Raw genomic sequence first — 15056 nt, forward strand, 5'->3', positions numbered from 1 at the left:
CCGCACGAAATTTCATCCGTAAACAGGACATGCAGTTTTACGAACAGGGTTTCTTGAAACTTGTGAAGCGGTATGAAAAGTACCTGAATGTCGCTGGGGACTATATGGAAAAATAGTGTAACGATGCCTCTTTCTGCTCATGTCATGTTCTATCTCTGGAATAAAACTCTCTGCAGATGGCAGACTAGGGAAACGCTTTTCCCCCGACTATCTATATTCTATTTATTTTACTTGTTGGTTTGTCTTTGTAATAAAATAGATACTATTCTTACAGAATTCATAGGTCTTCTTGATCAATGATAGATGGTAATTTATTTCTTAAACTTAACTACACAGAGTTAAGAACTTTGATATGTTGTATGTAATATTAGGAATATAATGTTTCAAGGACTTTGGCTGGAAAAAGTGACGATGTACAATACAATAGCACTACCCTATTATCATTACCGGCACACAATACAGTCCACAGCAATTGTCCCTTTTAACTTTAAAGGAATCTTGACATCATAATATCATATTTTCAAAATGCCTTGCTTATGAAGCATAGTTTCCTTTCACCAACATTTTTTCAAATATATGCAGAAAGAATATTGCAAGAGAAGATTCATTTTCCACACCACCTTGGTTCTTAGATTATATAATAACTGTCATTCAAAGTTCAAACGGAAATGAAGATTAGCATGACCTTATCCTTCTCTTTAGTGCTTCTCAAAAACTAGCATATTCCTATTTACATATAAACACAGCAAATGGAACTAACATCTTTCTTCATAAAGTTTCCTTGAAACAGTGCATAGTCATGGAAGAGAATTTTCAGTGCTAGAAGCAGTGAAATAATTAGTGAATTGTAAGAACAACACCAGTGCACAGACAGTATTTTCTTCTATATCTCAATCTCACCAGGTGCACTACGCTAACTTGGGCCATTTGAACATCAATGGTGGATACAATCAAGAATGTACATTCAATTATGTAGTGTTGGGAAATGGACGAAGCTTTTACCATTCCGAGTACCAGCTACACCAGGAAAATAATTCTATTTAAATTGGCACAAAGGTGAAGTTAGTAACGATTAGGCACAGATAAGCAAAATCTCAATCCTACAGTAAGGATTTGCTTAGCCACAGCCAAAGGGGGAAATTATAAAAAAATCCCTAGTATGAAGCTCGCTCCACATGCTATTAAAGATGCCTCCAATTCATACTCAAGTGCAAGTCTTGCGGAAACCAGTCCTCATGCTTTGCATATGCAGCAAAGTCCCAGTACAAAAAAGGGCTACAGGAGGTTACAACACAACACAGATCATGCGGATTCCATGCTGGTGACCAAGGCCAAGCGCACATGCTTGACTTACTTACCACCAGCACTCGGCCTTTCCCTGTGAAACTTCCTACTCTTGCCTCCAGAGGATTTCGAATGTGAGTAGGAACCGTCCTTTCGAGTCGTGGGTTTGAACGGGAGCTCTTCGACTTGGTTTTTGTTCTCGTCGCTGGCAACGTCGCCGTTGGTGTGTCCATTCTGTTTCTGTGCTTCTTTGTTTGCTTGATCGGGCGTTCGACCGTTGCTGGATGGATTCACGTTCAGTAAGCATGCGGATGAATTGTTGTTGATGTGGATCGAGTCTAAGTCGAAGCCCAGACCGGCGACGTTCGTGGAGGTGCCGACATCCACCATGTAATCGGGGCAACCGAAAAAGCTTTGTACAGAATCTTTATCGTTATTGTTCAGAATCAGCTCATTCTGCGTGATCGTTTTGGCAATATCACATAAGTCAAAGTCGCAGGTGTCCTCAGTGTCAGGTAGAAACACATTGTCGCTGTCTACTTCCGTTCCGCAAGGTGCACTCACCGACTTCCTGAGGATTCGATTCAGCTCCGAATCAGAGGAGCTCCTCATGGGTCCAGAATCGGGCACGTCTGACCACGACGGGATGTCGCCATCCTCCTCGGGACATCCTACAGTCTGGGGCTCGAAATCAGAAGTCGAATATTCAGCAGGAGGGGGGATCACAGATGTCAAATAGTTACTCTCTACATCCACACAAAACATTTCGTTGTTGTTTTCATTGTCGTTATTAGTGCTTCTTGCAATGGTTTCAAAATTTTCTTCAGGGACCGTGGGGGGAACGTCGGTTGGGGCCTCACCTATCGCAGGAACACCTTCTACAAGAGAGGAAACAGTGTTATTGCCATTCATCCCTACCCTGCAACAATCTGAATTGTCAACACGTTCAGCGTCAGGCTTTACTACATTGTTAGAATTACTTGGTCTCCTGCCCTCTGCAAATAAATGAATATCACTCATACTCGTCTCTACGCTTCTCTTCCCTATGGTATAAACATTGCCCATGACCCTAATGTTCATCACAGAATTGTCCACGAATGGAATACCCCTTCCCCTAGACAATGATTTCCTCATTATAAAGTAGGTGCCATAGTTACTACTGAAAAAGTAACCCTCACCAGCACCCCAGTGCCTTCGCTTACTTGACTTCCGTGACGTAGGAGACTCATCCTCCTTGTCAATGTAGTCGACATCAGGGTCGGTGGTGGACAGGTGACGCTCCTTGCGATTGACGGTGGTGAGTCCGGCTTCTGGTCCTGTGAATGCCGCGAAGATGTTTGGAAATAGGCAGCCAATCTGCTTCACTGGAAGCTCCTGGCAGCTCTTCCCATACAGGATGTCTGGTTGCTGGCGCCTGACATCTCTGCAAAACACAACAACAAGAATTAATTGCAAGAACTTCCCAAACTGTATCCATTGTAAACATTATAACATTATAGCGTTAAGTGCATGACATTTTACCCATAAAATATAAGGTTCTAGACATAAGACGTAATATATTCATATTTAACTGATTTCATAGAATTATGAAGTACTTTGTTGAGTCTGCTAAAAAATGAAAAAAAAACCTTGATTATGATAAGTAGGCTGAATGCATGAAAAGCATTATTAACGAAAAAGTGTGTGTGACGTGCGTGATGCTTCAAAAATGTGGCACAGTTTTGACTTCATTTGTCTGTAAAGCAACCAAGCTGATATGCCAATTATATTCATTCATAAACAGTTAAATCTTAATGCAATTAAAAGCAATAATAATTTTCAGATTGATTCATTTTGTTAGTTACATGGAGAAAGGCCACTTGTCGTGGAATGCCTCTTTAACATTTTATACAGGTAATCGTAATGTACTGAATTTCATAGTTATTATCTTCTAATGGCTTTTGCACCCTTTGCTCAAGAGAAAGCTTTCAAAGTTAGGGGGAAAATTTTATTCAAAGTTTATGTTGTGTGATCTCTCGCATAAAAATCTAATTTTTGGAATTTTGAAACTGTGAAACCATCTATTCTTTGGTTTGAATAGTAGAATATGAAAAGTAACCTGTTCCTGTATTGAATACTGAACTTATTTCGACCTAACACAGTTTTACTTTGACGGCTTCTGTGGCAGAGTGGTTAGCACAGCCTGGTATGACGCCTTGGAGTCCAGGTTCCAATCCCAGCCTGGGCATGTATGTTATTTTGTGAGTGTCCCTTCATCAATTTCATCATATCATCACCCATCGTCATTAGTCAAAAGTGGCAGAAAAACATTGCTAAATACAAAAAAAAAATCGAGAAGTTTTACTTATTACTAACTGAACTTTATTTCTGTTATCAGCAATAAAAACAATAAGCTTTCTGTTTTTTGTATCTTGATATGAACGATGTCAATTTCAAGGGGTCAACGATCCTCTTCGACCCCCTCCCGACGCCTATGATATAGATATATAGGGATCATTGAACACGACAATTATGTATCCAATCCAAAGAACAATATTTCTTCACGAACCATCCAGACAAGAACCGAGGTCTGAAAATTATTCTGGCCTTCGAGAGAGTTCCACAAAGTCTACCTGCAGTCCTTTTCACCCTTGGCACATTTGGGTAAGCCACTTTCCAACGCCATGCTAATTTGCTGCAGGAAGGCCAGCCGGGGAAACCACTAAATGAAGTGTTTACACAGACGCCGTGCTTTGTTCCAAGCAGTTCCCTCCAACTCGTCCGAGCACTGGCTTTTATGCAAATCACCCGAAGCAAGGGACACTGCAAAGGCTCTCAGATCTATTATGTTTGTGTACGGATATTGAAGACATTACACGTACAACTTTTGTGTGTGGAAAGTAGTAAATCTATTCACCTTTGGCCTTCGGGAAGCAGCGTCTACACAAGGACGCTAAGTCTGAGTAAATTTACTTCGCTTTTCTGCCCCTTCTGGCTAATCGCGAAGATGAGGATTAATGATAAGATGAAGTGGATGCAAGGACAATCACAAACACATTGTAGCGTGTAATAAAGGGTCCCAGGTTCGATACCCAGTGGAGGCACATAGTGATTCGGATCCCACTTTAAACTGTAGGTCCAGTCCCTATTAGCCTTACTGTACATAAAGTAGACTTAAAACACCAAATCAACCAACGAACAAACACATGGACGACACAACACGACTCCGCAGTTGATTAGACTGGCTGTCAGTCCAGACGCCAGAGCCTCGGTAGTCTGCATAAATGCAGAGGGTGTCTTCGGAAAGGGTAACCCGTTACACCCCCACACTAGGACGCTTGGAGGCCCAGGCCTGGACGTTTGCATGTTCTAAACACTGACAAAATGTCAATAATAATAATAATAATGTGGTGTATGTATAAGCGTAACTTGGCGGGGGCAAAATGACACTCGCCCCACCCCCAAGAAACGTCCTTGTTTATTAAAATTTACATGTTAGGAGTAATTTATTAACCTTCTGGTTCATGTGATGCCAACCTCTCCTGCTTATGCAACCAACTTTTTTTTTTTTTTTTTTTTGGAGCCGAACAACCGGCTTCTGCCCACAATTTTGACTGCCGTTTCGAATCTGGTGTGTGGTGATGAACCCAAGTCTCGTCTACAGTTACAAATGGACGTACAAAATCAGTTATACTCTTGTTAAAATGTTCCAAACACTGTTGTATGTTCATACAAATGCGTTTTCGATATGCTGCTAACAAATGCGACACCCATCTTGCCATAACTTTTTCATATGCAATTCTTCATGCAAATTATCCTACACGTTCTCTCGAAATATCCTCAGCAATTTCACGCAATTTCACTTACTGGTCATATAATATCATATCAATGATTAATGCAGTTGTTGCACTTTTTGGATGTCCTTCACGTGGATCATCTTCAAGGCTGGTACGGCCACGTTTAGATTGAGTAGCTCATTTTTTTAAAAAAATGTTCAAGAAGAAGAAGGTCGTCCACATAAACTTTTATGAACTTGAAATGTATTTAGGTTAAACCTTTTTTTTACAAAGAATTTAATCACTGTATATTCAATTTTTATGAATTTTAAGAAACAAACACCACGCATCTGCTTCAGACATCTATATTAAAGTAACTACTTGAGAGAATGACATGTAACTTTATATGTATGTTTATAACTAGGGAGCGGAAGTTGATGACCTAAAAATTATAGGTATATGACCCATAGAATGTCCTAAAAATGGGAAAATATGACGTAAAAATGCAAAAATGACCATTAAATTTGTTAGTTTCAGGTTAAAAATTGAAATGAAAAGGAAAATAAACAAAATGCAATCTTGCTTTAAAAAAAAAAGGCACCAAATGATACGACATGCACATTCAATTGAAATATGCAACGAGGATTTCCAATAGAAACAACTAAATATTTTTTTTCACCGTCTGGCTTGGTTATTTCCAGCCTCTCCTTATCTGGTCTTAAATCTGAGTTTGCCCCAGACGGACACCTGGTGGTTTCCCCCGACACAGCAAAGACTGTTGTCACCAGTTCAGCATTTCTTTTCCTCCTAAATTGCAATCTTGCGAGATATATATAGGCCTATGTTCACCTTGGTGAAAAGACTCAAGAATATTACCAAAATGAAAGAAGTGACAAAATATGACAAAACAATACACTGAATACTGCGAAAAATGACGGGAAAATGACGAAAATCGGGGAAAATGACCTAAAACCTGAAAATTGGCAAAAAATGCAAAAAAAAAAAAAAAATGCACTTTAAAATTACTTTTTTTGGGTTCTAGACGAAGTGTAATGCAATATTGTGTATATTTAATAGGCATCGTGTCCGAGATGTCAGAAAGAAGATGACATTTCATCAACTTCCGCTCCCTATTTATGACCTAGAAAAAATATTGCGGATAGCATTGCCACCTATGATGGAGGCCGAGAACTTTTAAGACTACCCTCGTATACGAACGCGGGTAGGCACGTAGTCAGGGGGAGGCATCGGGCGGCTGAACCTCCCCCCGAAATCCTACAAATATCTAAAGACCCCCCAAAAAATCCTACAATATCTAATTTAAATAGTGCCCACTTCCTTAGCAGGATTAAACACCTTGCACCGAGAAATTCATCTTCAGGGCCCCAACTTTTTTACCTCTAGTTGGTGACTGCTGATATAGGATTACCCCCCCCCCCAATCCCGAAATAAAATTCTGGCTACGGGCCAACAAGAGTACTACTACTTATGTGAATACTTTGGTTAAAGAGGGGAAATTTTGCACATTGCGAAGGGAAATTACGGGAATTACTCCCGTGATATGGGGGAAGGATCGCCTGTTGCGTAAGTGTGTATTTCTCCGGTTCTGTTTACTGCTCGCAAAGGGTGTGATGCGCTGACCTTATAAGGACCAAGGAGTCGCCGTGCCAGGTAACAACAATGGGCGTTTTTCCTGTCGCGTCACAACAAAGGGCCAATCCGAAAGTGGATCTCCTCTTTTTCTCGGCGGAAGTGGAAATCACCGTGACGACACTCATCCTACTCATTATCCGACGTACAATACAATGTCCCTCGTTGTAACAACTGGCATCGGACAGATGGAGGCACTTTCTCTCGGCCAGGAACGAGGCATTGTCTTGCAGCTGGCACCCTGGCAGATTGGTGGAATAACCACGAAAGGGATTAGAGTACAACACACATGTCTTTGCCGTTGCGTAGATACCAATTTTGTTTCGTCTCCTTCTCTCTTAGCATCACGTGTTCTACCCTGCTCGCTAACCTTCGCTATTGTTGCCATATTGTCATTCCATTCCTGGACACTCTCGCGCCAACATAATCGAAAACAATTGAATAGCGCTCCAGCTCGCGGTTCGCACCGTTCGGCAGGGACGGTAATGTGGCAATATAGCACGGCGTAGTGGTTGCTTCTTTTATGCAGTGCATGTTCATTGGCTAGCTAGTAACTAGTGTTGCCAACTGTAATAATGAAGCACTATTTCTGTCACGGAAGGGGAAAGGCAGGTAAAGTGACGGTGAGTTTTGTTGGATTGGAAGCACCACTAAGTATTTGACCGGTTTGACGTTGTGTACGGGTGCTTCTGAACTGTAGACAATTTACAGAACCCATAGCTGTGTTCAATGTTATCTACTGATTATAATCAGGGCTAGGATTTATAGGTAAATACATACTTTTAGTTTGACGAAATATCGCTGAAATTTTGTGATATCTTTGCGAATAGTAATGTTTGTAGTGATTTAAGGTACATTTTATTATCAATATTTTTTCATATTTCTAACTTTAATAAATACTTACTTTTACATATTTAAGGAAAATATACTTAATTTTACATATTTCAACAGGTTTAATTAACAAATTGTTCATATTTCATAATTGTGGAATTGTTCGAAATAAATAAATTATGTGGTTCGAACAGCATTTCAACTCTTGGCTCCGGCACGTGTTCTTGTAGAAATTGCATAGAGGAGGCTGTCATTTTTACTGCTTAATGCGATGCATATTGTTTTCTGTATTAAAATTGTCATGCTTTGATGGGTGACCAAGTTCATAGCAGGGCCGGCGGAAGGGGAGGGCGAACCGTGGCCCCCCCCAGAGCGGCAAATTTTCAGGGCGGCAAAATTTGAAGAGAAGAAAAAAATAAGCCTATTGAAAACTGTGGTCGAGCGAGATATTCTTTTCCGCTTAATAGTATTGAAATAGCATAAGAAGTCTCATTATTTATTTTATATTTTGATGTTTTACTTAGGAATATATTGATTTTCAATTTCACGTTCCTGCGTGATGACGGGGGATGGGGGGGGGGGTTGAAATGGAGCGGCATCTGCCGCCACCGCCCAGTGAGGCAAAATGACTAGCGCCGGCCCTGGTTCATAGCAAAAGAAAAAGCCGCGCAGCTTATCGTCTAGTGGCAGTATATGTACTTGTTATTGTTGTAGAAGCCGGCATCGTTTGTAAATGTACAACACAAAGGCAACCGACTGTTGCCGATCACAGAGAGGAAATAATAATACTGCTTGAGGAGGAGTGTTGTGGTCCAATTGTCGCGGTTTAACACGTTGGCATGCTATTATCTGCCGTTGCAGTTCCGTACCAGCGTATACGGGTTTGGGGAGTGAACAGTTAGAACGCCACCAGTGCATTAATGCAATGAAAAATAATATATATTTTTTTATTTGGTTGAAATCACTCAAATAAGGAATCGTATGAAGAAGTCTTCTTTGCAGCATTTTTGGTAATTTTACGTATGTGTTAGTTCATATTTTGCAAATTTTTAGTCCATATGTATGTAGCTACATACAAAGCCACTTATTAGTACATATTAATCCTAGTCCTGGTATAATGCATGACGTTTAAAACTCAACGTTAGATAGACCTGAATTCTCTAATTTCCTTGTTGTACGTAACAGCTGTGCATCGGCGCACTGCAGCGATTTTTCTATCTGCTCCATTAGCAACACTGCTTCTTGAGTTGTGTCGCGCATCGCACGGCAGAAATATCTGTGCTGGACTCTAAGCGCGAAACGGACTACGCGCGAAAGGGCACAAACGCAAAGGAACAAGCGCCAAAGGATTAAACACGAAATGGATTACCCGCGAAATGGATTAAGCGCGAAACCAAAATTGAACACAGGATTAATAGCGCTAAAAGAACAACCGGGAAACCAAAATGCAATACTGGAATAAGCGCAAAAGGATAAAGCGCGAATGGAATAACCGCGAAAACATCACATTTACTGTTGTTCTGGCGACCTATTCTGGCAGGGTGCAAAATTAATTAAGACTGGTGGGAAAGGAAGATCTTAATTTGCACACACAAACATAGGTTCCTATTTCTTCTGTTCTATTTCATAGACATGAAATATTATGATATGTACATATTTATTACGTTATTACATATAACAGAAAACCACTAAATATTTAACAATATATATTATTAAATAAATAATTCCTTCACCAAGTGGTTCAATACATTACACTAATTGAAATGGTTATATTATGTATAAGTTTCTATTTCATATTAATATAAATGAATTAGATTGGATACTTATATTTGTCTTTCATTCTTGTTTTATTGTGTATAACGCAATTAGCCAAAATTGGCAGAAAAGCGACGTAAAATAATCTAATTATCGTGCAATGCGCAAATGTTGTTGTTGGTGTATTGGTTGGTGCGAATGAAATGTCCGGCCCAGGTGCGTCATTGCCAAAAGGCCAAAAAAATCAAAACTACAATACCTGGGTAATTAAAATAGTCGCCGTCTGCAGCCACACACTTTTGTCATCGCTCAGACAACAATTGGATTCCATGGCGAAAGAAGTCTGGATTCTGCGACGCAAAGATCTCCTCAACGGCATGTTGCACAGCCCGATAATCAGCGAAGGTCTTCCCTGTTAGGAAGTGATCGAGATGCCGGAAGTGATGGTAGTCAATGGAAGAGAGGTCTGGAGAATATGCTGGATGAGGAAGGGTTTCATATTGCAACTCATGGAGAGCCTGCACCGTCCTTTGCGCGACATGTGGGTGAACATTGTCGTGCAACACGAGGACACCATGTCTGTGGACCATTGCTGGATGCTTGTGGAGAAGTTTGTGGTGCATTTCATGGAGTTCAGCACTGTAACAATTTGCATTGATGGTTTCATTTCGCCTGAGAAAGACATGATGGATCACACCCACCATAGACCACCATACCAGCAACAACACCTTTCGTGGGTAGAGAGGTGGTTTCGGAAACCGCCCTGGACGTTGATCACGATCCAACCATTGTCCTGATCGTTTATGATTGTCATAGCAGATCCATTTTTCATCTGAAGTGACAATCCGATGCAGGAAACCATCCAGGTTATTCCTTACACTCAGAGAACTGCACACCTCCAGACGGCGAGTCTTGTTGACCGGTGTCAAATCATGTGGTACCCATGAGTCCAACTTTTTCACTTTACTGATCGCAGGGAGCCGCCAAACGACAGTGGTATGGTGTATGCCTAACTCGTCTTCAATGGCACGAACACTTTTCCGAGGGTCCGCTTCCACGGGGTTCCTGAGGAGCTCATCCGAACATGATGTTGGTCGATGGCCACTGGGTTCATTTTGAAATGCTGTGTCACCGGAACGAAATTTGACAAACCAGCGGCGAATGTTGCGTTCATTTACCATTCCTGGCCCAAATGCACTGTTAGTGTCTTTGGCGGCTTGCTGAGCAGAATGTCCAAGCTTGAATTCGTAAAGACAAATCACTCGCAATTGTGTGTTCTCCATGATACACTTTCAGATGACCCTGTTCAACAACACACTGCCTCCTGACTGTCTGGGTGCTCCAGCCTGTTTGCTGGACGTATACAGAGTTTATGACGTTAGACCTGTGACCTCAGTCAATCCATGTGTTGTGTGGTTGAGCTGAGTTTCCGACCAGACGTCAAAGCGGACATTTCATTCGCACCAACCCAATAGATCTGTTAATGGTCTCTTGACAGATACGAGAGAGAGAGAGAGAGAGAGAGAGAGAGAGAGCATGCAACACTCACAAACATGTAGAGACATTATCCTTTGATCTTTTGAGTTTGTTTTCAATACTATTCTCAGCAAAATATATTTTAAGTAAAAACTAACTGCTTATCCTTGCTGTTATAACAAAAACTTTATCCTCGTCGTCGCCTTGTAATCAAGGGATCCCGGGTTCGATTCCCGGTGGAGGCACATATAGTGGTTCGGATCCCACTTTAAACTGTAGGTCCAGTCTCGATTAGCCTTACTGTGGATAAAGTGGACTTCAAAACACCAAATCAATCAATCAATCAATCAAAAACTCTTTTGGTAAATTTTTGGTGGGGGATTTTTTTATGACAAGATTGTTGATGGGGGAATATCCGTCCAACCAAGATTTCGCAGAATTAGGTTAGTTTAAGTCGCTTTTCTGCCACTTTTGGCTAATCGCGACGATGAGGATGAGTGATAAGAAGGGTCACTTACAAAGAACACCTGTGCCAAGTCTCCGAGATTTAAAAGCAGAACCCCTGGCCTCGTAACCCGCTGCGGTAACCACTCCACCAGGGAGTCAATGGATAATGTGCAATTAACACTGCATTCTAATAAAGAACCATTGTCACTAACGTTCAGAGGATAATCAGAAGTACATCTGTTCGGAAACTAACAATGCGTCTTCAATTAACACGAATATGGCCGAAATCGAGAATTATCTGGCACCCTACCTCCAAATCCCCTAAATGTGCCTTCATGGCGCATATCGGACAGAGCGATAGCAACCTTGCGGTCTGGCGTCACCGTTTCATTATTAGGCTAAATGCCTAAGTTGTTAGGTTATGCTTCTTAGGTTCAGTTATCTTATCATAAATAATACATTTGCAGTGTATTTATGCTAAGAGAACCAAACATAACAGACTTAACCTAACAACGTAGGCATTTCGCGTCTGACGTCAGAACAAGAAATTGCTATCGTGTTATGCGATATGGTAAAGTTCCCCATGCATATATCACCGTGCCATGAAGGCACATTTAGGGGATGTGGGGGTAGGGCCCCAGATATTCTCGATTTCGGCCATTTTGGAGGTGATGTGATCAGCACCATGCTCCGGCGGCCTTTATCCCCCAGGGTTGCCCCCCTTTACCCATTGATTTGAGGCTGGGTAACCCCCGAAAACGCTTTATGCGGGGACAAGGCCGGAAAAATTCCTACCTTGGATCTCCACCCCGGGAATCGAACCCGGGTTTCCCGCTTGGCAGTCAAGACGCCCTACCGACTACACCACCGTGGCTCTTTTGTACGATACGGGAGACCAAAAAAAGGGTCGTAGAACGACAGGAACAAGATCATCGTCCGCCCCTTCTCGGCAACGTTCACTGGAAACTGATTCTGACGAAGGGAAGCCACGAAATTGACGAAACACGGGATTGGAGCCGCGTCGCCTACTGGAGTGAATAGGACCTGACGAGATGTTTACAAGATAATTGGACGAGTTGCAAGCTTTCTATTAATACTTGCGCTGCTAGGGAAAGCAAAGCAGACAGGACTGTCAGAACCGAGGAAACACTGGAGAAGCGTTACGCGAAGTGAAAACAAACGCAAGGTTTCTGGAAACAAACTAACCCCTTCACTCGAGTCCGGAGAGAACTCTAGGGGTCTACGAGCGGATAAGGATGGAAAAAGAAACTGGAAACAATAACAAACGACAAGCCTTAACTAACACCTGTAGAAGGCCAAGTAGAAGACGGAGGGATAACGTCGAGATGGACCTAAAGGAAATCGGTAAGGATGGAAAAGATTGGGACTGATCTTGCCCAGGATAGGGACAGATGGAAGGCTCGTGTTGCTGCAGCCATAGACCTTCGGGCTTAAGAAGGCTAGAGAGTTAGTTAGTTAGTTAACCCTTAATAAACCATATACGGTAGAGCCCCGATAAGAGGCGGTTGAGATCGAGAGTACTTCCAATAATAAAACACTCGCACTATACGCAATTACCTTGCGTTTGTCGGATGAGGCGAAACACACGCTTATTGTGTGCAAAAAAAACATATATATTATTAATGTGAATATTATATTCACATTGCTCAGTGAAGTATAACACTAATGTTAGGGAAAATAATTCTACAACATCGACCGTAGACGTCTTTCAAAAGACAAATCCTGGAAGACGTACAGTCACCGGCAATAAAAATGGGACACCTGGATCTTGAAATACTCTCTTCCCTGGAAGGCGTTGTGTGTGTTGCCTAACTCTGACTTAAGTGGATTTTAATAGCAAATTTTCTATGGCAAGTTCTACCACCACCGCAGAGTTATGCAACACGCATAATAAGCCAGTCTCACACGATTGTTAAGTAGGTACCCACTTCCCGACTCGAAACTACCATAAGATTTTTTAAGTCTTCAGTTCGTGAAGGCAGCAAAAGGGGTCTCACACGATCCTTAAAATCGCATCTTTAAAAATGGCGACTGCGCAAACACGGTATACTACTTCGCAAGTTTAGATGCTAATGACTGCTGAAGATTTGGGAAAATAATATTTTCTCTTAAAAGAATAACAGAATAACATTGGCACTGTTGAAAAATGCAGCACATGTAACCTGTGGCAGTGAATGTGAGTATATAACATATGTTATTTCAAGTTGATATACCACTTTACGGACACACTACATAAACTTGAATTACCCGTATATTACGATGAAGTTGCATATTCTAATGAAACCCTTCTCGTATGGTTTTGAAATATATTCCCCAATAGGAACTAGTCAATTAAATTACATAAACTTCACAACATTCAAAGTGCGAAAATTGTGGTGTTTACATTAAGTTACCATAGCCTATTATATTTATATTTCATTGACACGTTTTGCTCCTAAAATACTTATTGTGAAATTTACTTTGAAGTCCATGAAGAACTAATTACAATTCATAACTTATATATCATTATTTTACAACACTAGCAGATTAATTTACTGCGATGCTACACACAGCACAGTCTATTTGTTACAGCCAACATACATACATACATACATATGTGGCTGTTCATTGTTTACTTCAAAATACACTGCTCGCCATTAAAATTGCAACACCCAGAAGGAAATGAGATAGAAACACGAAACTTGGCAAATATGTAGTTCATAATAAGATAAGAAAATGATTTCAGTTAGAGCTCGGTGGTGTGACATGTGACACGTAGAACATGGTTGCATAACCCCAAGGAGCTAGTAACGTGTACAGCCTCCACGGGCGGCAATGACTGCTGCAACACGGCGAGGCATGGACAGAATGAGTCTATCGATGTCTGCTTGCGGTATGGCGTCCCAACCGGCTTCCACACGGTGCCAGAGGTCTTGAACATTACGTGCCGGAAACCTGAGTTGGGCCAGCCAGCAACCCACTATGGACCAGACATGTTCAATTGGCGACATATCCGGCGAACGTGCTGGCCAAGGAAGCAGGGGCACGTGGTTAGCTTCCATAAATGCGAGGACATTCCTTGGAACATGAGGGCGCACGTTATCCTGTTGAAAAGTGGCATTATGCAGTGCATGGATTAATGGTACAGCAACAGGGGTGAGAACCTGTGTGATGTACCGTTGGCTGTTCAATGTCCCTTGAATGCGTACGAGACGCGAACGAACAACTATGGCGATGGCACCCCATACCATGATACCCAATGAAGGCCCTGCGTGATGATGCATGATGCAGGCGTCATGAAGCCTAGTGCCACGGTGCCGCCACACGCGTGTACGTCCATCATGATGTTGTATACAGAAGCGGGATTCATCAGAGAACACTACAGCATTCCACTCCGCCATCCATGCACGACGGTCTTGGCACCATCTCAGACGCAAACGCCTATGCTCTAGCGTCAGAGGAATCCGCAACAGTGGGTGCCGGGAAAAAATTCCCCCGTTCGCCAAACGACGAAGCACGGTTCGTGGGGACACTGGACGTTGTAAAACTTCCCGTACTTCATGCGCAATCCTCGTTGACGTGGCCGTTCAGTCTGTAAGGGCCATGCGTATCAGACGTCTGTCCTCTCGTCCCGTCGTCCGACGCGGACGTTGTGAACCTCTACGTCGCTCTACAGTGCCTTCCTGGACCCACTGGTTCCATACACGGACCACTGTGGATGCATTCCGTCCTACACGGGCACAGATCTCACGGTAGGATAATCCGCATTCACGGTATGCAACAATTCGGCCGCGATCGAACTGGGAAACCTGCTGGAATCGCTACCGTATTCGACGACGTGGCATTGATGACCGATTT

At 42.1% G+C, this 15056-nt stretch overlaps 1 protein-coding gene across 2 annotated transcripts in view; it reads right to left on the bottom strand.

The window, feature by feature from the left end:
* Positions 1-15056, bottom strand: part of LOC145996583 (PP2C-like domain-containing protein CG9801) — a 116925-nt gene that overhangs the window by 32639 nt on the left and 69230 nt on the right. The window contains exons 2-3 of one of the 2 annotated variants that reach the window (XM_083133112.1): positions 2487-2707; positions 1359-2162 (exon numbers count right to left, since the gene is read on the bottom strand). In XM_083133112.1, the coding sequence (XP_082989238.1) occupies positions 1359-2162; positions 2487-2707 (1025 nt within the window). Of the gene's footprint in view, positions 1-1358; positions 2708-15056 lie in introns of both variants that reach the window. The other variant, XM_083133111.1, reaches the window with a different exon arrangement.

Source organism: Lepisma saccharinum, chromosome 12 (assembly GCF_977018435.1).
Source record: "Lepisma saccharinum chromosome 12, izLepSacc3.1, whole genome shotgun sequence".
NCBI classification, from domain to species: domain Eukaryota; kingdom Metazoa; phylum Arthropoda; class Insecta; order Zygentoma; family Lepismatidae; genus Lepisma; species Lepisma saccharinum.